The 17,467-nt window shown below is 43.9% G+C and overlaps 1 protein-coding gene across 1 annotated transcript; it reads left to right on the top strand.

Moving 5' to 3' along the window:
* Positions 1–14,797: 14,797 nt before the first annotated feature.
* Positions 14,798–15,906, top strand: LOC116888691 (E3 ubiquitin-protein ligase RNF138-like). The gene has a single exon (XM_032889981.1). The coding sequence runs from the start codon at positions 15,069–15,071 to the stop codon at positions 15,810–15,812; it is 744 nt and encodes a 247-aa protein (XP_032745872.1). The 5' UTR covers positions 14,798–15,068; the 3' UTR covers positions 15,813–15,906.
* Positions 15,907–17,467: the final 1,561 nt, after the last annotated feature.

Below are 17,467 nucleotides of genomic sequence, written 5' to 3'. Positions count from 1 at the left end.
CCATCTGAGTATTTGGTCATATCTGTTTCCTTCAGAATTTTGTACTATTAACTTTCCCTCCTCTACATAATTTGGTTGTTCTCAGAGGTCATTACTTTGAATCGTCTTAGTCACTAAAGAACAGGAAGGAGGAGGGGGGCTGGGAGAAGTGGAGAGAGGGGAAACTGCTGTCAGGATGTAACATATAAGAGACAAATAAATAAAAGGAAATTTAAAAGACGCATCTCTTTGTCTGAAGCTAAGGCCTAACTAGAGAGTGCGGTCTTCACTGGGGGTAGGGTGGTGTATTTACTACTGGTTCATAGGAGCCAATTATAGCAAAGAAACTCTACTAGCAGATGGCTGAGAGATTTTATGAGTACTATCAGATTTGCATTATATAAAATCTTCAGTAGAATAAGAACTTGTTTTTCTTTAAAAAAAAAAGCCTTGAGGACTTCTAGCCAACATGTTTTAGAATTCAAAGCTTTCTAGCTCTGCCTCACTTTCTCTTTTTGCTGTCCAATTCTTCCCAATGGCTTCTGCATTTAGGCATCCCAGGAAGGGCTATTTGGCACCAGGATAATCTTGCCCTTTCAGTTTACCCCATCCCCAGCAAGCCACTCTCCAAGCCCTTCTCTTCCTCTTCCCCTCTTGATTTCCAACCAGCTCAAAAGCTAATGTGTTGGACAGTACCCGCTTGTCTTTTTATCCCCTTGTGTTTTTCCCCTCATGCAGGCAACTTATTTCTTTGCAGGCAGTTGCATTATTTCTGCCCAGAGCAAGGGCCCTGTGACTGACACCACAGCCTGCTTATGTTCTCACCCCATGCATGCCATCTTCACAGACTGTAATGCATTCTCAGTCCAACAGCCATTTCAGGCACGTCACCATGTTGTCATCATGAAGACTTATTACTTTATGTCACTTAGAGGAAGATGACCTTCTTGGGGTTCCTACCTTCACAAGGGGCAGCCTTAGTTGCATGCCTTTTTTTCCCTCCACAGCAACAAGGTGACGTGCTGTCCCATGCAACATCAGAAGGGACAGCACAAGGGGACTGGCAGTTCATCTACCTGCACACAGTTCGGCATTGGCTACATTCTCATCACTCACAGCAGAGACCACACGAGTGAGCGTTCCTCCCCAGCTCATCTTGCATTCTGACCTGCCCCATGTTGAAAGCCAACTCTTGTGTGAACTCCTACGGAGGAGATTAACAAGGGTCTGGTCATGCCAGAAATGGCATCAGTGACAGACGAGATAACTGATTCGATGCAGGCAGATCATGGTGAATCATTGAATTGAGGTAGAGTGATTTACAGAAGCATGAATGAAGGCTTATTTGTACCAGCATGGGCAACTTAGAAATGGCTACATCAAAGCAGAAAATGTCTCTTTTCAGCAACCATTCATTTCCTAGATATTCTTGAAAAGAGGCAGGGCTTCATGAGGCCCTCTGTTCTGACACTTAACTGCCCATATATCCTTGAGTTGGGAAGGGGCACTTGTGAGCCTCTACTCTAGCAATAGTTAGCTCTTTATACATTCTCAGGGAAGAGTGGAACCTCAGGACACCCTTTCTTCTATCAACAGTTAACCGCCTTTATATCCTCAGGGAGGGGCAGGGCCTCATGAGCCTCCTCCCCTCTCAACTGTTAACTGCCTATCCTTGAAGAGGGGTGAGGCTTCACACTACCCCCATCCCCCACAATGGAACACAAGCGGACCCAATCTTGTGGCAGTCCTCATATGTGGAATCTTAACTGTTGGGAGTTCAAGAGGTAAATGGCCATTTTATGCCCAGAGGGCTTCATTCTGCCGCATTTTCAGTCATTGCCTTATCAGAAAAAAAAAAAAAAATGGCCTCCTAACTGGGATCAAGAATGGTCAAAGCCATCTGTGAAGAGTTGCATTGAAATGAAGACATATTAAAACTCTCAAAACAACCTGTAGCCTTTGAATGTAGCTGCTTGGAGCCAGATCAAGGACTAGAACCTGGGCCTCTGATTCCCAGTTTAGTGCCGGTCTATCCCCAGTGCAATCATATGACCTAAAATTCAGTAGTTATCTAAAGAGTAGCTATTGAATGGATTTTTTAAAAGCTACCAGGGACATTTGGACAAATATATTGCTCAAAGGTGATAGTGCAATTGGTCTCCATTGAACTTGCTGCTTGTAACTAGCTTCCCAATTGGTACTGCCTGTCACTATTAACATACCCCTTCTATCCATGGCACCGTCTTTGAAAGGAACCTTAGGTGTGTATAATCGTCATTTTTTCTATTGTCTTGAATCACTGACATGGGCAAACTAATGCTTCATTGTGTAAGTACTCTAGCAGTAAATCAGCAATCAAGCCACTCTGGTGGTTTGGCTCATGTCTGTAATGCTAACATTTTAGGAGACTGGGGCGGGAGGATGGCTGAGTTTGGTCTATAGAGTAAGACCTTGTCTCCAAAAACAAACAGACAAACAAACAAACCAGTAATCAAAGAAAATGCTTTGAAGATTTTTTCTTTCTTTTTTTTTTTTTTTTTTCTTTTTTTTGGAGCTGGGGACCGAACCAGGGCCTTGCGCTTCCTAGGTAAGCGCTCTACCACTGAGCTAAATCCCCAGCCCTGAAGATTTTTTCTAATTGTAAAAAGATCACATTCTTTTCCAACATCAATGAGATCATTATATCTGTATCTCAGGGTTGACATAATTCCATGGGAGCAAGTAGATCAAGCTGTGTTTGTCTCTTTTTTTTTGTTATTTTTCTTTCTTTATTATTTTGGTCTTGTGGATTAAATGCAAGGCCTGTGATATGACAGATAAGTGTTCATACCATTTCTTTAATGTTCATTCATTCATTCGTTCATCTATCCATTCACTCATTAATTAATTTGATTTTATTTTGAGACAAAGTCTTACCTGGTTGCTCAGGGTGACCTCCATGTTAATTGGGTTTCCATTGCTGTGATAAACACCACAATCAAAAGCAAATTTGAGGAGGAAAGGGTTTATTTAGCTTACATGTTTTAATCACAGTCTATCACTGAAGGACTCAGAATAGGGAGCTCAAGCAGTGCAGGAACTTGGAGGCAGGGAACTAAAGCAGAAGTTTTGGAAGAACCTTACTGTTTACTGGTTTGCTCAGCCTGCTTTCTTACAGCATCCAGGATGACCAGCTCAGGGATGGTATGACCTACAATGGACTGGACCCTTCCCCATCAATTTGGAGAATGCCCCACAGACTTCCCTATAGGATAATTTATTGGAGGTGTTTTCTCCATAGAAGTCTTATTTTTCCAGATGGCCCTGGCTTGTGTCAAGTTGAGAAAAAAAAAAAAAAACTAAGCAGCACAGCTTCAAACTCACAACCCTCCTGTCTTAGCCTCGGCATCTGGGATTACACGATATGCTACTGTCTGTATTTCTCCCTTTAGAATCCTAAATGTTTTTCCCTTAAGGAAAGTTGTTTTTGTTCTTAATTTTAAATTTTTCACTGCACTTATCTGTTTACTGTGTCTGCACATGTTTGTCAGCATGTACATATTCCAGCGCATGTGTGAAGATCAGAGAACAGTTTTTGCAAGGATTCTCACTTTCTACCATGGGGGTCTCAGGGACTGAACTCAGGTTACCAGGCTTAGTGGTGAGTGTTTTCACATGCTGAGCCATCTCACTCGCAGGTCTTTAAATCATTATTTTATTCACTCTTGTTTGTATGTGCATGATGGTTATATGTGCACATGGATGCCACTGAAAGCAGGGACAGCCAGAGGACAATTTTGGACAGCCAATGCTCTCATTCCAGGGTGGTTCCCAGGGACCCAACTCAGGCTGTCAGGCATGTGCTGTGAAGCCATTTCGACATCTCCTTCATGGAAACTGTTAACCAAGTTTAAAAATCAAACTCATCAAACCCAGCAATCCTTGTTGGTTCTGTTTTGTTTTGGTGAGGACAGGCACTCACTATGCAGCTCAGGTTCACCTTGAACTCAGGTTGGTCCTCTTCTGCCAGTTTTCCAAGTGCAGAGCTTACAGGCAGGCGCTCCCACGCCTGACCAATCATGTTTTTCAGAGATAATAAGACTGTGGGAAGGAAGCAAAGATTTTTCTTTAGAGTAATGCAGCTCATAATTAATTGATCATCATCTCTGGTTAGTGAGATATTTTTGACCCTGCTAATTGAAAATGAGACTATTTTTGTTAACACAGAATGAAAGCAATCTAATCTGTTTAGTCTTTGCTTGGGGACCGAATATTAGTCAAGTGAGCATATAGGAATAATTAATCAAAAACGTTAACCAATTGATATTTTTTAATGATCTGCTGTCCATACTGATTGAGAAAAACTCTTTAAGAGATTGACTTCATCAATAGCAGCTAAAATATTTCAGTGAATCTGAGGAAGGGAAAGAGGCCAGAAGATAAGATAAAAACTAATGTCATCATTATTGTCATCATCATCGTCACGATCACCATCATCATCATCAAAGCATGGTGCATTAATTAATCATTACTACCTTATAGACATCCCATAAAATGTAATTTTCATTTGCATTTCATCAACAAGGACATCAGTACTTTAAGATGTTACAAAATTCATCCAATGAAAGTGGTAGGGCAAAGATTTAAATGTAGACCTTGGATTCTGAATACTATGTTTGATGGGCTGTTCTTTGCTGTATCATCTTGTCTCATGCTGTGATTAGAATCAGAAGAAATCAGAGTGATGCTAGAGTGTAAAAAGGTGAGTGAACAACTGCCTAGAATGGGTAGAAGTCATCCTCAGAGCTTTGAAGATGGTTGTTACACTTTTACTTAAATTGAAAGCACTTGAAGCTTCTGGAGTTGATGGACTGTTTTTGGGTTGAGTGACTCAAGTAGTATTCAGTGAATAGTTGTAGTTTGGGGCTCTACAATTTTCTCATAAGTATGTGTACTGGTGTTGGCCTCAATGGTGGATGCTTGTCTCACATACATGATGCCCATGCTCAATCCCAAGTACTGCCAAAAAAAAAAAGTCTGTGCTACCATGGAGTAATGTCATTTCTCTGGATCTGCAGAAGACTGGTTCCAGTATTCTTTCCCACACACAAATCATAGGTGTTACAGTCACTTATGTAAAATACTGTAGCATTTGCATGTAACATATATGCATCTTCTGCTATAATTTAACTCATATCTAAATGAATTATAGTACATTTTACAAAGTACACACTACTTGGTTCTCACATTTGGGGAACCTTGGCATTGTATATATTTGGTAAAGAGACATTTTTTCCCCTATTTTGTTTTGGCCAATAGTTATTTGAATCTGTGTGTCGACAGCCCATGAACACAAAGGGTTTTAACTGTACTTAAGCAGATAGTTTCAGAAATGAGGAATCTGCTGCTTCCCTCAAATTCTCTTTCCCTGTTGTGGTGCTACGTGTCTTCATCCTGCTTAGCTGCAGCATGGGGTATCGGGCTGGAGTAACTAGTTATTATGACGTCACAGTGACATGATGGGCCATGGAGGGATGGAGCTGAGTCTTTTTATAAATGTATGGACCACAACACAGAGACAACAGAATAAAAACACCCAAATCAGTAGTTGGCTAACTTTAGTTTTCTTTCAACAGTAGAAAGCCAGAAGTATTGTAGGTTTTGTAAGTCATATGGTTTGTCTAGAAGCTTCTCAATTGTGCCATTGACTCTAACTGCTGTTGAAGCACTTACGCACAATGCAGAAATAAATAGATATGCTTCTGTTTCAGAAAACCTCTATTTACAGACAACAAAACTAAAACTTCACATCATTTTCACATCTCGTGGAATATTGATGTTCTTTGATGTTTTTTTAATCATTAAAGATAGTAAAACAAAACAAAACCCTTCACTCAGAAGGCACACAGAGAACAGGCAGGCTGTGGCCTTGGGCTGTGCTCTGCCTGGAACAAGTAACCCAACGCGTGGGATAAAAGTAGCGATCAGACTACAGTTGATATAAAAGTTTTAATAACGAATATGCACTGTGGGAGAGACCAACCATGGCCACGTTTATCTAAACAATGATAGAAACACTGGCTAAACAAAGACAGAGCACAATAGGCCTGATAGGAAAGCAAAGTTTAACCCTTGAAAGGAGTAAAAAAGAAGGCACAAAAACCTGCTGTGTCATGGGACAGAGGCTTTGAATTTTATTACTTTGGAGGAATCTGTATGCAGTATGAGGGAACCGACCTAGGTGTAGAGATGATCTGTTAGAGTCCATCAGTGATGCTTTGAGGCCCTCTGGGGTCTGAGCTACCTGCCTAGGAGACATTTAGAGATTTGTTTTGAAGAATTAAGAAAAGTTCAGGCAATGTAGAACAAGCCTGAGGATGACTATGACAGACCCAGCTGTCAGGTGGCTCAGACCCCAGAGAATCCCAGAGGACCCCAGAGGATCCCATAGCACTACTCATAGACAGGTATCAATAGATGAAATTTGGAAAGTGTATGTACACAGAGCCCAGATATATTAGTAATCCTGCTAGGACACTTTGCAATAAATGAGATATTTTCAATTACATTTTATTCCTTTAATTTGTATATATGTATATGTATATGTGTGTATGTATGTATGTATGTATGTATGTATGTATGTATGTATGTATGTATGTATGTATTTGTATGGGTGGACGGTAGAGGCCAGTTTCTCCTTCCATTAAGTGGGTACCAGGGACTGAAGATGGGTTAGGGTTGGTGGCAGGTACCTTTACCTACAGGGCCATTTCCCCAGCCAGAATCATCTTTAAATGGTGGTGAAGAAAGTGGTTTTTTGTTTGTTTGTTTTTGTTTTTCTGATGGGGTATACATAATGGTGACCTTAAGTGTTATCAATGTATTTCTGATTTTAATAATTTGAAAATGTATCAAGGGGTCATATTTACTTTTCTTGACTTTGGTCCTCAAGTCCAGTTGGAAGAGAAAATGGAAGTCCTTGGCTGCTTTAGGGCTCTAATAAGAGAGCCTCATATCTCATTTTGAATGCTTTATAAAATAAATCTAGTTTTTTTCTATCTTGGACAGATGAGTATAATTAATAATTCCCAGGAGTTTGGCAGCCATCTGAGTATTTGAAAAGACTTTTAGGGTTTTTCAGCTGGCCACATCTGGTAGTCTTTGTGGGGTTGTTAAAAGCGCTGGGTCCCCAGGCTAACAAGCTTAGTATGAGAATTCATGTTGGTGCTGGTAGAATTTTATTTTGTGATATTATTATTGGTTGTACTTTCCTGTTGGGTGCTTAAGGCCCTGTAGGTGTCTAAAATTATTTTTTTTGCTAGTCACTTAAGGCTCCTTGGGGATTACTTTGTTCACCATGTCATTTCTTGGGATGGGCCATGGCTTTTTGGACCTTGGGGGCACTGTGGGGGTTTTCTCTGTAATGACTCTCTTCTCTTTTCAGAGTATACACTAGTTAGATGCTCTCTCCTGTAGCCTCCATGGCTGATCAAGAGGACAGGTGACTTTCTGGAATTGCAGGACACTTTTAGAAATATCTTGTTGTTCAGTCTGGTTGCTTGGGAGCTGGCTGACTTTGGAAGGCAAGGGTCAAAGTATTGTGTGCTCTCTTATTCCATTTATCTGATTTGGTTCTGTCCTCTAAGCATGACTGTTAAACATTCTGAGGGCCAGTGACACCAGTCTTCAAGACTTATTTGTACTTTCAAAATTAGCTGCTTTGTAACAGATATAGTTTGACCAGAACCGAGGAGCATTTTAAATGACTCAATACCCATAATTATTATGGAGCTTGGCAAATCCTGCCAGGCTGTGGTGGCATAAGCCTTTAATTCTAGCACTCAGGAGGCAGAGGTAGGAAGATCTCTAGTTCAAGGCCAGCCTAGCAAGGTCCTCAAAGTACGTTGCCTCAAAGAGACAGACCAACAAATAAAACTCTGCTTGTTTAAGTCATGAATTAAAAGGAATTTAGACTAAACTGGCAAGTATTTTTTTAATATACAGACCTATTTAAGTTAAACTCCTTTGGAGAACTTTATCATGTTAACATACCACATAACACATATCTAAAGGGAACAGACAAACACATACACTGGTAACAAAGATACGATCATTCACACAGGCTAACAAACATGTCAGCAGACAAAATGATATATAAATAATTACATGATATTAGTAATTAGGACTAATTAAGAATTTCAAGGACATATAATTACATGTAATCAAAGTATGCTTTTATAAGCAAGGTTGACATTTTACATCTCAAATACATAGTTTAACCTAAGGACCGAGAGAAGTCTAGTGAAGGCAAATGATATGAAGGAGAGCTTATTATCTAGACTTAGATTACAGAAGAAAGCCAGAGGCTAGAAAGGTATCTGAGAGGTTAAGAACACTTATGGGTCTTGCAGAGGACCTGCTTTGGGTTCCCAGCACCCATGTGGTGGGTTACAATCACCTGAAACTATAGTTTCTATAGCTTCAGGGAACCTGATACCTTCTTCTGGCCTTCCTGGGGACCTGTTCTCTCTCTCTCTCTCTCTCTCTCTCTCTCTCTCTCTCTCTCTCTCTCACACACACACACACACACTTAAAATAAACCTTTTAAAAAGAAACAAACCAGTTTGTGTTCTAAGACTTGGTCAGGCAGTCAGGGAACTAGAATTGAGGCTCACTTAACTTACATGGTGGGGAGAATGGCATTTCAAGGTTAGGGCTTGTGAAATCAAGCAAATCAATGTTGACACTATATCCCAAGGGTGAGTCAGACGGATAGGAGGTGTCAGACCCACTGTAGGTCCTTTTTGAGGTATAATACTCATCCTGGAGGTTTCCCTTAGAGGCTACAGACTACCCCAGTTGTCAATAATGAGATTTTATTTCACTTAACTGACTCTTGGGGTGCGAATTTATCTAGGGGCAACCCAAGCAAAAGGACCTACCAAGCCCATGGACGTGGAACCTGCCTTTACTTTTAAACTCCTGTGGGGGTCAGGCTGGACTGACTCACAGACTAATACTAGCCACAAATCAGCTGTGGTGGGAAAAGACTCATTGTGCTGGGGACAGTGGAGGCTGGGTTACTTAAGGGACCAGGAAATGTGTCTGGAAAGGGAAAATGGCAGATCTCAACACTATCATCCATAGGTCCTTTACTTCCTGCTTTCCAGAGCAGCTGCGAGGGCTGAGGTAGGGAATGGAGTGAGGGCAGAAAGAGAGAGCCCACTCACGTTGGATAAGCTGCCACTGCGATGGTGCTGCATGCTGAAATGAGTGGGCTCCCAGAAGGAGGGAAAAGTAGCCCCTTCCCCTAGCACAACATGCTGAAAGGAATTCCTTAATGTGACTGCAGAGCCATGGAGGCCTTTCTAACCCAGCTGGAGGTTAGTTGCCCTGTGGACCCCTCAGCTGACCAGAGTAAAGAGAAACGAGAGCAAAGTAAAGAAACAAGGAAAGTAAAGAAAAAACAACCCAATGGGGGCAAAGGTACAGGCCACCAGATGCTGAGCTGCAAAAAAAGGAGTCTAAGGATGGAGGTGGGGGAGGCATGTTTACCAGACCAGACTGAAGTAAGAGTTTAAAAGAATGAAAAAGGACACTGTGTGCAGAGAAACACACACACACACACACACACACACACACACACACACACACACACACACACACACACACATGCATATATGGACACATGGACATGGACACACACACACACACACAGAGAGAGACAGAGACAGACACAGAGACACAGATACACAGAAAGACCAGACAAAGATAGACAGAAATAGACAGAGACAGAGAGTGAGTGTCTCCTACTTCACGGTACATTTGTGTGGGGTCTTATTTGGATAGGTAAAAGATAAATGTGGGTAGCTAGCTTACTATCTTGTTAGGAAGTGAGTCGTTTGTTTTTTACATTGTGTATGTTTGTTGCCTGTATGTAAGTAGAGGTCAAGGGACAACTTTCAGAATCTGCTATCTCTTTCAACCACCACATGGGACCCTCCCCCACAAGGATCTAACTTAGCTAGACAGGTTTGCCTACAAACATCTTTACCAGCTGAGCCATCTTGCAGGTATCAGGAAGCAGGATTTGTAGCTGCCTTTCTCCTCCTTGAGACTGGCCATTTGAGGTTAGGCAACAGGGCTCATTAGAGATTAGGCTCTTACTGTTTTGTAAGGTTATCACAGGTCACTGAGGCAGGCTCCAAGCGGTTAGGGTCCCATTGTTAAGAGTGTGGGTTTGCTTTTCTCCTCTGCCTTTTTGTCTCTCCAGGCTGTGGATGACCAGCCTTTTAGTACAAAATGTGCACTGAGATATCTGTGCTTGATAGAGAGGCCTGATCGGGGGAGGGAGATGGGCTGAAGGATAAGAACACGCCTGCTTTCAGTTTTAGAAGGGGACAGAAGAGAAAGCTGTGTCTCTGAGTGGGTTGGCATTTCTTCCCTGCCTCAGTAATGAGTGATGCCCGTTGCCCTAAGGAATTGCTGTTCTGAACAGATTCACTCAAAATGACTCACCGGCTTGAACAAAGCTGTGCAAAATTTCCTGCCTTCTATTCAGAGGGCATCATCAGCCCACCTGTGTCTCTCAAATTAAGATTGCCAGAGCTCCGGCCTTAAGCCTTCTAACAGGGTTTACATCCTGCACCTTTTACCAGCACAGAAAAGCAGCTGCTTTGCTCATCCTCTCTTGTCAAATCGTGGCCCAAACATACAAGGGATTTTGTCCACATGATGTTTCAAGGCTATTTCAGGGCCCTCAATCACAGGACTGTAAGTGGCATATTTGTCCTTGCAGATAAATAAATTGGATAATTACAGTGTTGTGGGCAGCATTTGACAAGACAATCTGGATTGCAGTTTTACACGTTGATTTTTATTTGTTGTCTGCCTTCCTTCTTAGTTTTCCTTTCCTTTCCCCTAAGCAATAAATTATATGTAGGGGATCTACCTTTTGGGGCTTGTCTTGGGCTATGAGATTTAACAAATGCATGCAGCTTCCATGACCTAGTATGTCACCCAGTCCTGCAACTACTGCGCCTAACATGATACACATTCCCAACACTACAAAGGGTTCCTTTCTGCCTGCTTCCCTTCCTCTTGTCTCTTCTGTTTACTCCTTCCTTTCCTCTTTCCCTCACTTCCTCCATCTTTTCTCCCTCCCGTCGTTCTTTTCCTCCTGCTTCAGCCCCTCCCCCAAGTGCTGAATTTATAAGGGTGTACCATCATGTCTAGCTTTTCTGTTGGCTTGCTTTGCTTTGCTGTTTTAATTATGTGGATGGAACCCAGAGTCTCAGGCAAGCTAAGCAAGCACTCTATCACTGAGCTATGTCTCCATGCCTTTGGCTTTGATATCATAATGTTTTTTTTTTAAAAAAATGTATACTAATTTTATATAGTAATAGGTTTCATGAAGATGTTCTGATATGAGTATGTCTGTCATGTACTTTTGACTATTTTTTGCTCCTCTCCTTTCCCCTTGTTCCCCTTTCTTTCTCTGGACAGTCACTTTTTTACCTTTATGTCTTTAATCTATTTAATAATAATAATAGTAATAGTAATAATAATAATAATAATTATATTGAGCTGAGTCTCATATTGTAGCTCAGTCCAGAAATCATTATGTTGCCCAGGCTGGCCTTGAACTCATTGTGATCTTCCCTCAGCCTCCTAAATATTGGTATTATAGCTTTGAGTCATGAGTACCCGTGCTGGAGACCCTGCTGTCTGCTTCTAATTATCCTCTTCCTTAACCCCAGCTCCTGGTTTCTGGTTTCTGCTTTTGCTGTTTCTCTCTCCAGAATGTCATGTAGGTAGCATTGGGTAGGATGTAGCCTAATATGGCCTCTTTCACCCACTATTCAGGATTCATTCACATTGTGACATTTCTTGGTTGTTTGTCCTATGTTATTGTCAAGAAGCATTTACTGTATGGCTCTACCACAGTTTGCTTATATATTCTGTAATGGAGGATACTAGCTTTTGCCCGTCATAAATAAAGCTGATATAAATGGCCATGGCAGAGTTCTGTATGCATTATAAGATTGTATTGCCTTGGGGAAAATCCCCAGAAATCAGATTTATTGAGTTGTGTGTTAAATGTAACTTTGACTTTATAAGAAACCACCAGAGTATTTCCCATGACATTTCAGAGCTCAGAGCCGAGGATGGGAGTTCTGCCTCCTCATCCTGACTCTAGTGCTTCAGTGTATCAGATTTCGTTTCATAAAATTGGAACAGTCTTTAAAATTTATTTATTTTATTTTATATGTCTGTGCCTTAGTGCATGTCGGTGCACCACATCTGTGCAGGAGCCCTTGGATGTCAGAGGTCATATCCCTTGGAACTGGAGTTACTGTGGATGTGATTGTCCCTGTGGGTGTTGGGGGCTAAGTCTTCAGTGAGAGCAATAAATGCTCTTAACTGCCAAGGTGCCTCTATCCCCTATTTTGGTCTTTTTAATAGTTGCATAGTAGTATCTTGTTATGGTCTGAATTTATTTATTCAAAGATTAACAATGCCGGCTGTGTTTTAATGTACTTATTCACCACCTTAACATCTTGTTTGGTGAAGCCCTTGTTCAAATGTTTTGTCTTTTTGTCTTCTTTACTTTTCTCCAGACAGTGCCTTGCTACAAGCTAGGCTGGTCTTGAACTCATGCTGATTCTCCTGTCTTAGCCTCTTGAGTGCTAGGGCTATGGGCCTAGGACTTTGCCCATTTTCATTGAATTGTTTTTCTTCTTACTTTACAGTTTTTACACACACACACACACACACACACACACACACACACAGTGAGAAATGAAGTAGTAACCTTAGCATCAAGGAAATATGGGAGAGCAATATTTTCTGTTTTCTGTGATGTGAACCAGTGAAGGATTAGGACAACTGCAGTATCACCACTGCCTCCTTTCTGCTCCCTTTAGGTTGGGGTAGGAAAGCTCTTTTTGCAGTGCCATTTGACATAGTGGTGGCAGCAATGCTACCTTCCTGAAGTTGAACAGCAAATCTGGAACCGTTTCTACTCTCTGAGCCAGAGAAGAGAAATCCCAAGCTTATTATCAATGGTTATTAAGCTGTCACTTCCAGGTTAACAGTGGAATATTGCTCCCATCACTTATGCTTAGAGACTCGCATTTCCTAACAAGGCTTGTGATTTTGAAAGAACGAGTAATGGAAGCCTGAAAGAAGTCTGTAAGGGTGCACCATCGACGCTGTGAGGATTCAGTCTCCATGGTAGAAACCCATATGTATGTCATAAATGCAGAGATGCCTGGAATACATTTTAGAAATATTATGGGCCAATTATTTTAGACATTCTACAGGAAGTGGGTAAGTCGTGAAATCTACATACAGCACACTGGGTAGCTGGTTAATAAGACACTGTTTGCTGAGAAGTAGTTCCACCGAGAAATCATCTGTGCTGTGTCTCTGGCTCTGTTCCCCCCCCCCCCCCCGACTTCATAGGCACATCTAGTAACTTGTCAAAACAGGACCAGCACTGTGAATGTGAGGACAGGTTTGGGGTAGTTTCATAAACACTATCTCATTTGATATTTCCACAAGTCTATGAACTGCTTCAATCGAGGACCATGGTGCCATTTTACAGAGGCAAATTTGGACTGGGACCATCTGTCTTTAGTGCTTTGTATCTTCTTCCCCCCATCCCTCTCTCTCTCTCTCTCTCTCTCTCTCTCTCTCTCTTCTCTCTCTCCTCTCTCTCTGTATTTTAGCATGCCTGGGCACCCCTCATGGGAGTGCCCAGGCCCATAGCTGGTGCCATGTACAAAGATAGGCAGCAACGCTGAAAATAAAAGCTACATTTTTCGTTGATGCTTGGGTAAGAATTTTTTTTAAGTGAATAAAAATAAAGTCTCCCTAAGATATGTGCTTTCACTGCCAGTGGCTCTGAGTGACGAGGGCCACTAAATAGAAATTCAGAAGTGCATGGTGATGGCGAAGGGTCAGGCTGTTGATGTTGAAAAACATCTAGGACATCACTAATTTGTTGAGTGATATGAGAGAAAATATTTCATCTGCCTGGACCTCAGAGTAGATAATTTCTCAAACTCATATATAGTTAACATCGCACGATTCCTTGCTTGGGTTTGTAGAACAGATGGGAAAAAAATCCTAAAGCAGGGGTCTTGTAGGAGGTCAGCTTTTTAGCTTGTAGATTTCTGCCTTGGATGTCTGGGCATCGCCTGCCTAGTTTAAGGACTGATAGGTTTCTTAGTTCCCGTTAAAGGAGAGGACTGACAAGCTGAATTAGTGACAATGGTATGGCTAGTTCCTTTGTGCGTTGCTGAAGTGTAAAGGACCTTGGTATATGCAGGAGAGCCAATATGCTGTTATACGTAGTAGCCAGTTAATAGTGGTTCTTAATTGGCCACATAGAATAATCACTTAGGCACCTGGAGGATTTTATGAAGACTTAGGAATTAAACCTAGCATCTTGGGTATGTAAACCAAAATCACACCGAACAATGTAGGCAGATCTCTTTTACCTTTCCCAGATAGGGACTCCCCAAATCGCTCAGTCTGGGCTTGAACTCAAGTGATCATACTGCCTCAGCCTCCCTTCCTGGCTAGGATTTGAAAGAAGCCTGCGCCACTAGGCCCAGCTGGACTTAGAAAAAATCTTGGTAAAGTAAGCGGACCTGGCAGCTTACGTCACAACCAGCTGAAGGCGCGACGCGCTGGTTGCTGGAGGCCGTCCTATTGCCCCGCCCCGGCTTTCGTGGCCTCCACTGCAGTGACCACCAGCCAGCCAGCAGCCAGCGCGCCTAACCGCAGGGGAAGCTGCTAAGCTGGCTGGGAGGAATCCCCCGTAACCAGAGCTTCCGGGTCCGGCGGGTTCTGGGCTCATAAGAGCAGAGCGTCCTCGTCACTCGCTGGAATCCACTGCTCTGAAGCGCAGTCAACTGCTGGACTGAAAGGTACTGAAATCGGACCGCGGCACAGGGCTACCTGTTTATCGATCGGCCGCGGAGACAGACAGCTTGACCTAAAGCGCCGCTTGGAGAAGATCCGGAGGGGAGCTCTGGGCCGCCACCGCCACCTCGGCAGCTGCGAGCCGCCATCGCCTTGGGCCTCCACCCGTCACCACCATGGCCGAGGAAGAGTCTGCCTCCACATCTTACACCGAAGATGATTTCTACTGTCCAATATGCCAAGAAGTCTTCAAAACGCCTGTTCGGGTCGCGGCCTGTCAGCACGTTTTCTGCAGAAAATGTTTCCTGACTGCAATGAAGGAGAGCCGGATCCACTGCCCCCTGTGCCGTGGAAATGTGACAAGAAGAGAACGAGCTTGTCCAGAGAGAGCTTTAGACCTCGAAGCCATCATGAGAAGTTTTCCTGGTAATTGCCGATGCTGTTCCCAACGCGTTGAACTCTATCGCATGAGGCAGCACTACAAAACTTGCGAAAAGTACCAGGACGAGTTTGGAGCTGCTACACCTGCTTCAAGCTTCCAACACTCTCCAGACTCCGTGGGCAACAGTAACAACGAGGCATCCGCCTCCGAGAATGCCGAGGCTTTTCAAGAAGAAGACGACAACGGGAGCCCACCTGATCAGCCGACTTTTGATTGCCCTCTGTGTGAAGAAGTGAACATGACTAGACAGCGTTTGCTGGATCATTGCAATAGCAGCCACCGAGGTCATGTTGTGCCAGTCATTTGTCCGATTTGTCTATCTCTTCCATGGGGCGACCCTACTCAACTCACCAGAAATTTTGTTAGCCATCTTAACCAGAGGCATCAGTTTGATTACGGAGATTTCGTGAATCTTCAGCTGGATGAGGAAACCCAGTACCAGATTGCCATCGAGGAGTCTTTCCATGTTAACATCTAGGTTTTCCTCATCCCGACAATTGCTCCTACGGGACAATTTACATGAAATCATCCTTTCAATAACTTGATGTTTTAAATAAAAGTAATCAGTCTGACCTTTTAGCTTTTGTTTTATTAAAACTCGAGGGCGCGTTGCGTTAAAACTTAGTCCTTTGGACTAGAAGGCCAGGGAGGTGGAAGAGGGGAGGAGGAGGGAGGAAGAGGAGGGTAGGGATGGGGAAAGAAAGGAGGGGGGAGTAGAAAGGGAAGACAAGAAGATGTGGGTGGGGAGGAGGGATGGGAAAAAAAGCACAGGAGGAGGGAGAGTTAAGAGGGAGGAGGGAGGGAATGGAAAAGAAAAGGGTAAGGGAAGAGATGGGAGGAGTAGGGAAGGAGGAGGTAAATGGAAAGGAGTGGGAAGGGGGGGAGAATAGAGATGGGGGAGGGTGGGAGAGGAGGAGGGACGAATGGAGAAGGGAGGGGGAAGGAAGGAGAGACAGGTGGGAGGAGGGGTGAGAAGGAGGAGGGAGAGAGGATGAGAAAGGGGAGGGGGAAAGGGATGAGAGAACAGGCAGGAGGATGGGTGGGAGAGGGAGGAGGAGATGAATGGAAGGAGAAGGAGAGGGAAGGAGGGGAGAACAGGTGGGAGGAGGGGTGAGACAGGGAGGAGGGAGAGGGGATGGAGAAGGGGAGGGGGGAAAGGGATGAGAGAACAGGCAGCAGGGAGGATGGGTGGGGAGGGGGAGGAAGGAGAGGGATGGAGAAGGGGAGGGGGGAAGGGAGGGGAGAGAACAGGTGGGAGGAGGGGTGGGAAAAGGAAGAGGGAGAGGGATGAAGGAGAAATGGAAGGGATGGGGAGAAGAGAGATGGGAGGAAGGGGGGGATAAGGAGGAGGGGGATGAATGGGAAATGGAAGGGATAGGGAGGAAGGGTGGGTGAGGAGGAGGGGATGAATGGGAAATGGAAGGGATGGAGGAGGAAGGGTGGGATAAGGAGGAGGGGGATGAATGGGAAATGGAAGGGATAGAGGAGGAAGGGTGGGTAAGGAGGAGGGGGATGAATGGGAAATGGAAGGGATGGAGGAGGAAGGGTGGGTAAGGAGGAGGGGGATGAATGGAAATGGAAGGGATGGGGGAGGAAGGGTGGGTAAGGAGGAGGGATGAATGGGAAATGGAAGGATGAGGAGGAAGGGTGGGTAGGAGGAGGGGGATGAATGGGAAATGGAAGGATGGAGGAGGAAGGGTGGGTGGGAGGAGGGATGAATGGAAATGGAAGGGATGGAGGGAAGGGTGGGTGGGGAGGGGGGGATGAATGGGAAATGGAAGGGATGGAGGAGGAAGGGTGGGTGGGAGGAGGGGATGAATGGGAAATGGAAGGGATGAGGAGGAAGGGTGGGTGGAGGAGGGGGATGAATAAAATGGAAGGGATGGAGGAGGAAGGGTGGGTAAGGAGGAGGGGGGATGAATGGGAAATGGAAGGGATGGAGGAGGAAGGGTGGGATAAGGAGGGAGGGAGATGAATGGGAAATGGAAGGGATGGAGGAGGAAGGGTGGGATAAGGAGGAGGAGATGAATGGGAAATGGAAGGGATGGAGGGAGGGAAGGGTGGGATAAGGAGGAGGAGATGAATGGGAAATGGAAGGGTGGAGGGAGGAAGGGGTGGGTAAGGAGGAGGGGG

Source organism: Rattus rattus, chromosome X, assembly GCF_011064425.1.
Source record: "Rattus rattus isolate New Zealand chromosome X, Rrattus_CSIRO_v1, whole genome shotgun sequence".
In the NCBI taxonomy this organism is placed as follows: Eukaryota; Metazoa; Chordata; class Mammalia; order Rodentia; family Muridae; genus Rattus; species Rattus rattus.
Note: the sequence above shows the minus strand (reverse complement) of the source record. Positions and strands in the feature narration are given on the sequence as shown.

Bases quoted from the DNA above. Each gene is read 5' to 3' on its own strand.
- LOC116888691 (XM_032889981.1), top strand. From the start codon at position 15,069: ATGGCCGAGGAAGAGTCTGCCTCCACATCTTACACCGAAGATGATTTC.